We start from the raw sequence: 9,440 nt of genomic DNA, 5'->3' as shown, positions 1-9,440 counted from the left end.
ATTACAAAAAAGAAAAGATGACGTAAAGAAAATTATATATGTCATCTAGGGGTGGTTCGGTATGGGATACCATACCGAAACTAGTATCCCGAATCCCAAACCAAAATTTTTCGGGACAGGAATTTGAAGACCAATCCAAAACCAAATTTTCGGGAATCCCAAATTTCGGGAATCCCGAAATATTTTCTGGATTTTGGGACAAATCGGGAATCCCAAATTGAAATATGAAATTATGAATTGTTCTTCAAATATATAATTCATGAACACATTCATGAACTAGGAATTTCATTTCATTCACACTACCATTTAATTGAATACTGGCATGCCTGACTGTTTTTATCATAGTCAAAATTCAAATTAATTAAACCCTTTTTGCAATATGTTGAGAGACAAAAGAACCAAGCCTTCTAAAATCATCAGCCATGGCAACAACAATAATAAAATCCACATGAATATCAAACAAAACATGAAAAATATGCAAGGTGTAGGGCATTCCAGGTTGCAGAGCATGAATTAGAAACTATTAGCATCAATTATAAAAGAATAATATATATAAAAATTAATATTATATATTTTTGGTTCGGTATGGGATTCCCAAAATATCGAGAAGCCAATCCCAAATCCCATACCGAAATTTTGGGATCAGTTCAGGATAGCATCCCGAAAATTTTGGGAATTTCGGTTTGGGAAATTTTTGATTTGAGATCGGAATTTTTTCGGTTCGGTTCGGAATTTTTGGGAATTTTTTCCACCCCTAATGTCATCCATCATAATCTTAAAGATGACGTATAGGAAAGTTATGTACGATTACAAAAAGAAAAAAGAAAATTATATACAATTACAAAAAGGAACAAAAACAGTGGTCCCAAGCTATGGTTTTGTTATGAATATAACAAAGTGTAATCGTCAACTCACAAAAAGGCTGGTTGACGTCGTGCACGCCGCCTTGTTTGTCTTTTTATCTTCCCTTTGTCCTTACTATTAAATAAAATTATTAGATTGTTTTTGTTAAAACTTAAAGTTTTAAATCATTTAGTACTACAATCTAGTATTATTCATCTTCATTTGTAAGCAAAAGGTCTTAAGTTTGATTCTTATCAAAGGCTAATCTGAACCACATTATTGCTAGCCTCTTGTAAGGCTAAACTCACATCCTCCCCCTTAGCGTAGATAGACTTTTTAGCCAAAATGGTCCTTGAGATTTGCATAACTCATCACTTTGGTCCCTGAGATTTGAAATCAATAGAAGAGGTCCTTGAGTTTGTCCACTATCAATCATTTTGGTCCTTCAATGAAAATTTATATTAAATAAGGACCAAAATGACAAAAATACCATCAAATTAATAAACAATGGGCCAAATGATTTGACAAAAATTAAGGGTATTTTATCATTTTAGCCTTATTTAATAGAGATTTTTTTATGGTGAACAAACTCAGAAGTTACTTCTATTGATTTCAAATCTCAGGCACCAAAGTGAGGAGTTATGTAAATCTCAAAGACCATTTTGGCTAAAAAACTGTGTATATACTATCGCTTGTCCTTACCATTAAATAAAACTATTAGGTTATTTATTGTTAAAACTTAAAAGTTTTGAGCCACTTAGTATTACAGTCTGGTGGTATTCTTCTTCAGTAGTAAGTTTTGCAAAAGGCGAATTTGAACCTTATTATTGTTAGCTCATTGTGAGGCTAAGCCCATCCCCTTTCCTTTATTGTAGATAATATCGTTTGTTAAAAAACAAAATATTAAAGATTTGAAGTCCTTTCATTGATACTTTTTAAGACCATTAAGATAATTAAAGGAATATGACAATAGCATTCAGGAGCTAGGACGTTTTTCGTGTCAGAAGTTATGGGTTCTATCTCTATTATTAATGTACACCCTTTAAATAGGTAATGGATCCATATGGAACGGTATGATATTTGTTAATATAGGTTTTACCTTAGTGAGATATACAATCTTTATTAGATAAGATTTTTTAATATGTTTCAAAATAGAATGATGCATTATATGTTATTATATAAATTGACAGGCTTATATAGTTTATGGAAAAATAATCTTCTCTGGATCCTGTTTACGGAAATTCTGGTAATCAATTAATTTTGTTCATTTATCGTATATCGTGCGGTCAGTTTTTATTATGTATTATTTTTATTTATTTAAAATTTAAAATTTAAAATAATTTCTAATTGCATGATATAAGATGAACGGACACGATTGATTGATCCAAAAGGATCCGGAGAGGATTCTATTCTTAGTCAATTTGTCCTTGTTTAGCGCAATGAAAGTCCCCCTTTCCATATAAAGAAAGCACAGAAACCCACACCTCAGTTTCTCTATCTCTTCCTCGACCCCGGTAGACTAATTGCGAATCTGCCATGGGAAAGGACAGAGGAGGAGGAAGTGGAAAACAAAAGCTCCGACCTCCCAACGGTCCTGACTCACCTTCACTTCCTTGCTCCTCTTCCCAGCCAGAGAGGGTTGAACCCACCGCCTTCACAAGCCACTCCAAACCCCCAAATTTTATCCCAAACCCAAAGAAGCCCAGAAATCCCAATTGGGTTTCACGGAATCGGCGTGGCCCGCTGGTCAAACAGCAGTTTGTGAAGAAATCTGAGGTGGGCTCTTCCAACGATCAAGTGGGGTCTGGGCGTATTGTCGAGACAGCAACTGGGCAGCAAGAAGAACATGAAGAAAAGGAAGAAGAAGAAGAAGAAAAAGAGAGAATCGCTATTGGTGTTGGTGTTGCGGGGGAAGACGTTGGGGCGTCGGAGTCCAGAAAATCTCATGAGGATGATGATTATGATGTGGTGAGTAGATTGGAAGAGTTGCAGCTGGGTGTCCAAGAGCCCGAGTTGTCGGACGAGCAGCTAAGGATCACTGATCAGGCTCAGGCGGATGAGGTAATATGAGACCTTCAAGTTTTTTTACTTTCTCGTTGATGCTAGCTTTAATTGTTGCCACCATTTTTAAGTATAATTTAATTAGTGTAGCTTGGATTTCAATTCAGGCTTACTTATTTAGCTGTAGTGTGCTGAAATCATGAGAATTTCCCCGGTGCCACCGTGCTGGTGGTATCAAATAAGACTCACACATTAGTTGGATATTAGTCTATTAGATGATACCTCATGTATTAAAATTTGAGTTTCACTTGGTATTTATCTCTGCATCATTGCTTATTTTCTTAAAGTAAAATCTGAGCAATTTGATTCCCTGCTTACGCTTATCAGCCCTCTCTTCGAGTCACAAGTCATAGTTATTTGCAAAGCATGCTCTTGAGTCTTGACATTTCTGGACAAAGGTTGTACAGGGCAAGTGTTTTGGTTTTATCTACCTGGGTTTATGAAAAATCAAATCAATGGGGATGGAAAATTATTCAGTAAAATTGACCATGGAAGCACTTCAGTTTTTCTTGTGTCTCAAACAATATAAATATTTATATAGTGAATTTCAGAGAAAGAATAGAATAAATAGTGAATTTCCCTAGGAAGAGCTTTTGTTGTCGTTTCCAGATTTGAAAAATAGTTAATGGATAATTGGATAGTTATATTTGATTTGTCACTTTGGCTTTTCTTGAACTGAATTAGTATTAGTTTTGGTATAGTGAAAACCATACCATTACATTGGTTCATTTTGTCATATCTGAGTTTCTATTATATACAGCCCCTTCTATTGTTTTAAGTTTGAACAAGAAATAGAATTGGGAACATCAGAGGGAGCAAAAAAATAGTGACAGAAATAGAATTGGGGAATGTTAAAAACAAATAACCGTGAACTTTTAAAATTACTGGAGAGCATCTTCAGTCTGAAAGAAAACTCTTGAGTCTATGATGTTATCGTGGTTATTTGTAACAGGCTTTTGCATGTTCTTTATTGGTGACATATTATTCACTTACCAAAAAAATATTCTTGAGGTTTGTTTCATCTTGAAAGGTTGGGGTTTATATTCATCTCATAACAAACTTTAGGAACCCAGAAAAGAGTTAAAAACCAAAGAGAATATTGAGTTCAGGATTCATTATCATAAGGATTCGACGTAACCTTGGAGTGCCGGCTGTCGACTACCTAACGCCCTCCCCCTCCTCCTTTATCCGGGCTTGGGACCGGTAATGTAAGATAAACTTACACAGGCGGAGTTAAAGAGAATATTGAATAAGGTAATTTTAATCTAGCATGTATGCTGTATGGACTATGGAGACAGAAATATTCGAGTTAAATAATGTTAATCTCGCACGAGCTTTGAAATTTTCATTTATATACCATTCAACAGTTGCTTCAGTACTAATTCCATATATGCACCCAGTATAGGTTAGGATTTAGTTCTGGTATAAATTTCTTTTACTCATGAAGTTTTTTGAAAATTGATGATTGACTTTTAATTTGGATGCCTTATGTGTCTTTATGCATTCCTCGTCCCCAGATTTGAAATGAATTGTCAAGAAAAAAAAAAAGAAAATTAATTATATCTACAAAGGCATTGGAGAAGATAGTTGAGAATCAGTACTCAGTATGCCAAGAAAGAAGAAGATGAAGTTTTTGAGGGGTGGAAGGAGAGAGACGAGTATGATTCATAGTGAAGAGGGAGAAGAGAGTATAAATAATCAAAGAAGTTTGAAACATTTTATTCATTTCTATGTTTAATAGTTGCTGTTAATAAAACAAACTAGTAAAATATAATCTAGATACAAGCCTAGCCATTGAAAGCTTCAATCTAATTCAATCTAATGATTTAAACAGTGTGTCACAATGAGTGTCAAAAGTGTTGTCTCGTGATTGTGAACCATTTGTTTTAAGCGTACGCTTTTTAGTGCTATCTCTTGTGATGTGAAAGCTTTAAACATAATTATAAATCGGTTTAATTTCTTTTGGCTGGTCTATATAAGCATATGCATTTACTTTTAATTTTTTTTCTTACAACTGTTATCCGACATGTAATCATTCTATTGTTTTACTTTCTAGGATTCAATTCATCTTTATCATTTTTACTCGTACAAGTGATCTGGTAATTCTACATGATTTGGTCTACCACAAAGTTTTCTTTTTATTTGTTATAAAACTCCCCATAAGTCACCCTCAGTTTCGGGGTGTGATGGATCGGTATAATTTGGTGCTCACACGTTTTTTAATATGCCTAACTTTTTGCTACATAAACATTATAGGGAGGGACTGAAGCTAGAGAAAAGGAATTGTTTGAAAGTGAAACATAACAAGGAATGATAGGGTGATGGATGTGACTCTGTTTGTATGTGAGATATATAATTTGGCCCTCGCATGTAGGAGCATTTCGAGCCTCCTTTATGTTACTTTTTCTAATTTGTTCAGCGTGCAATTGCTCTTTTTCTTTGGCACTTTTTCTCATCATTATGTTTTTGGCAGTTGCTCGCTATGGAGTCCATTTATGGAGACCATTTTTGCATTTTTGAAAGACAAAGAGACCTTCGATCATGTCAGGTTTGGCAATAATCCATGATTTTAGAGTTCCTTTAATTATTTATTTGAAAGAAATTCATATGACACCTGTGCATATGCAGATTCATATACACATCGAAGCTCCTGGTGAAATTGCTGTTACTACAAAGTTGAATTCATCGGATCATAAGACCAGAAGCAACAGTTCTGATGACTTCTCATATCCTTTCAATGTCCGGCATCTTCCACCAATTATATTGACGTGTATATTACCAAAATCATACCCAAGTCACCTACCACCTTATTTTTCAATATCTGTTCAGTGGCTGGATTCTAGTAAAATCTCCAATTTGTGTTCTATGCTGGATTCAATATGGACAGAACAATCAGGACAGGAGGTTATGTACCGATGGGTGGAATGGCTTCAAAATTCTTCTCTCTCTTATCTGGGGTTTGATAAAGAAATAATTCTTGGTCCTTATGGTGTAAGGGCTGCTGTAGATAGACGTGCAGTTACAGGAAGTGTTTCTCCAGATGTTGATATTCCGTTTATTAAAAGTTACAACGATGATAAACTACTTGAGAACTTTTACAATAATTTGCACGAGTGCTGCATCTGTTTCAGTGAGTATGCAGGTAATTATATTCTTTCATGACATAGGTTCTTTTGAATTTGATATAGAATTAACTTCTATTATTAAATTGGTTTGTCATGTTTCTCTTTCTTTTTTTTTTTTCTTTTGTGCCGAGGAATATAAAACATATATTCAGCGAGTTCACTTTAAGTTACACTAATTTTTCTTCAAGTTTGAGAATAATCAATAGTGATGGCACTATACGTTCTTTTTCATATGCTATATGGCGAACATATATTATGGTTAACTTTAGTATGATCATTGTTCGCATGCACATAGCCAAATAATTCTTCAAACAATTATGTCAGGGATTTCCAGTCAAATCATTTAGAGTTTAGCGGTAAGATCAACAGTTCAAAACATTTTATGAATCACACAAGTCAAATCGAAATTAACTTTTTGGTAACTTGTGATATTTTTCTAGTCCTTTCCTTCTGATTTCTGCACATGCATAACTATGCATTAAAAACTTGTATTCTTGTGTCTGTGTTAAACCACATCCTTGTAATGCATCTCTTGAGTATTCCATCCTTAGGATGAATCTATCAGTATCCAATTTTTCCTTTTAATTTATTTTAATTACTTTGTAGTTGATTGTAATTACCGTGTCAAAAGCCCTTGTAATTAGCTTGATTGATTCATCCTTAGTAGGCGGTTTATCACTGTGCCATCTGTTTATTATCAATTCAAAATGAAAATTTCAGGTCTTATTCATCGCACTAACTATGTATCTTTCTAGGCACTGAGTTTATCAGGCTACCATGCCGGCATTTCTTCTGTGGGGGATGCATGAAGACTTATTCTGACATACATGTCAAGGAAGGCACCGTACACAAACTGCAGTGTCCAGATGCAAAATGTGGGAGTATGATCCCACCAGGTTTGTTAAAACGATTGCTTGGTGATGAAGAGTTTGAACGATGGGATTCCTTAATGTTGACTAAAACACTAGAGTCAATGTCGGATGTCGTGTACTGCTCAAGATGTGAAACTCCCTGCATAGCGGATGAAGACCAGCATGCCCAATGCGTAAAGTGCTTCTTTAGCTTTTGCACACTTTGCAGGGAGCGGCGGCATGTGGGTGTTGAATGTATGACACCAGAGCTTAAGCTTCGTATCTTGCAGGTAAAATTTAAACTGCTTTATCATGTTTATCATTTCATCAAAGCAGGATTTTGTGGTAAAATCAACTGACGTTTGGTAAAAGATATATTTGGTTGTGAAGGTTTATACTATATCCTTTTGGGTGGTGCTATCCACATCCATTTTTACTTCTCAGACACCCCTCTCATTTTTCGGGCGTCGGATCGAATGAATTGAAGTTCAATGGACAAAACTTAACAAGGGTGTGTGAGAGGTAAAAAGGGGTGTGTGAATACCACTACCCATCTTTTTTTATCAGATAGTTTAAGGTATAGAAGTTTATCTGTGTAGTCTGAGTTCATTGAGTAAGAATATGCAATGGTTGAGTTAAATGGTCCAGAACCCTGCTTTCTGCCTCTTCACACATTCACACAGACAAATTTCTGTTTTCGTTTCTGGTTCAGCGTGCATCTAATGATTTTTATTCTCATCTGATTTTTCCAATGTCAATTGATTATTGTTGCAACTTGAATCTAATTATGCGTAAGAGAAAAAAAGAATATTGAACAATTTTTATCCTAAGATACATGGTTATTATTCTACTCATAATAAAAATTCGGGTTTGAAGGCATGTTTTCTGCCATGCTAATATGCTAGAGAAAAATCAATTCATCTAGTTTCTTAATTGTATGTTAGAAACTTCATTACATTTTCGTAGACTTAGAATTAGCTGTAAACGAATTTATTGAGCAGGAACGTCAGAGTTCCTCTCGCTTGAAGGATGATCAAAAACGCAAAGAACTTGAGATGATCAATGAGGTTCTCAGTGTGAGGGAAATTCTTCGCGATGCAAAGCAATGCCCATCGTGTAAGATGGCAATATCCAAAACCGGGGGCTGCAACAAGATGGTGTGTGAAAACTGTGGGCACTACTTCTGCTACCGTTGTGATAAGGAAATTGACGGATATGATCATTTCAGGTGCTTAAATCGATTTAAAGTATTTACAGGCTATTCCTATTGTTGATTTCTACATGCATGAATATTTACATACCTACTTTCTGTATAACTAATTAACTTGTTTTAATTGAAGAGATGGTGCATGTGAACTATTCCCGCAAGAAGAAATTCAGAACTGGGAAGCACAGATGAATCCACGACAGGTTTTGGGTCAGATTCAAGCTCAACTCTTTGTTCAGAATGGTCAGGTGTGCCCTAATTGTCGTCAGTTTAATGCCAAGGTAAGTCAAATATGTGCCCTAAGTGATGATTGTACATATTGAGGAAACTTATGTCGCTCTCTTTTTGATTTTGTTTTTTTGTTTTTGCAAATTTTGACGTAGCTAGCACACTAGCATATGGTATAGTAATTATCCTTTATGTTTTCGAAGTTCTGTGAATACGACTGACAAGAAACTTTTCCGACCAGATTGGCAATAACAATCACATGTTCTGCTGGGCGTGTCAAAACCACTATTGCTATTTGTGCAAGAAGATCGTGAGGCGAGGCTCTCATCATTACGGACCTAAAGGTTGCAAACAACACACTGAAGGATAGTTACGAACACAAACACAATTACATCGATCTATTCAAAGGAGTGAATGAAAACATTGTGGACGGACTCAGATCACATGTAAGTGAACGTTGTGGAGATTACATATGATCGGAACTTTAACAGCCAAGTGAAAATAAATGTTCTTTTCTATTCGCGGCAGTCAATGGCATCTTACCGGACTGCGTTTTCCTGTTTCATGGAATTTAACAGCCTCTTTTCATTTTTCTGCTCAAATTATTACGCTTCGTTTTGGCAAGGATATTCAATGTTGCATGGTTTCTTTTTCTGTTCTCTTTTCTGTTCGTCTCTCAAATAGGTCAGTTTTGGCCGACGGAACTTTAGTTACTTTAAAATATTAGAAAAATTATAAGTCTCATTAGTCCAAAGTATATGCGTTTAAAAAGATAATGATATTTTGTACAAAAAAAGATAATGAACTCGAGGGAGGTCATGTGGTTAATTTCCTCTTATGGTTTGATGTATTTAGTGGAGATTATCATATTAAGCCCACCTCTCCACAAATGTGCTGGGCAACGACCAATTTCCCACCCCAGCAAACCCCCCCCCCCCCCCCCCGAAAAAAAAAACAAAAACCCACTTCACTCACTCCATCCAATTAGCTGGGCTTAGGTGGAGGCCAACCATCTACTCAGCCTAGAATGGACTGACCCAGTAACCAACCCATCTGACGTCAGACACGGGTAGGATTTTTTTTTTTTTTTGGCGCAAGCGCGTGAGAAATACGTGCTGGTGGGCG

The 9,440-nt window shown here is 35.6% G+C and overlaps 1 protein-coding gene across 1 annotated transcript; it reads left to right on the top strand.

Moving 5' to 3' along the window:
• Positions 1–2,305: 2,305 nt before the first annotated feature.
• On the top strand, positions 2,306–8,970 carry NHL8 (NDR1/HIN1-like 8). The gene is made up of 7 exons (XM_068450138.2): positions 2,306–2,904; positions 5,378–5,452; positions 5,533–6,046; positions 6,785–7,170; positions 7,882–8,108; positions 8,221–8,368; positions 8,557–8,970. The coding sequence occupies exons 1-7, from the start codon at positions 2,380–2,382 to the stop codon at positions 8,683–8,685; spliced, it is 2,004 nt and encodes a 667-aa protein (XP_068306239.2). The 5' UTR covers positions 2,306–2,379; the 3' UTR covers positions 8,686–8,970.
• The last annotated feature ends 470 nt before the right edge of the window (positions 8,971–9,440 follow it).

The sequence above is a fragment of the Pyrus communis genome, chromosome 6, assembly GCF_041283825.1.
Source record: "Pyrus communis isolate YQ-2024b chromosome 6, ASM4128382v1, whole genome shotgun sequence".
NCBI classification, from domain to species: Eukaryota; Viridiplantae; Streptophyta; class Magnoliopsida; order Rosales; family Rosaceae; genus Pyrus; species Pyrus communis.
The sequence above is the reverse complement of the archived record's forward strand: the minus strand, read 5'-3'. Positions and strand labels throughout refer to the sequence as shown.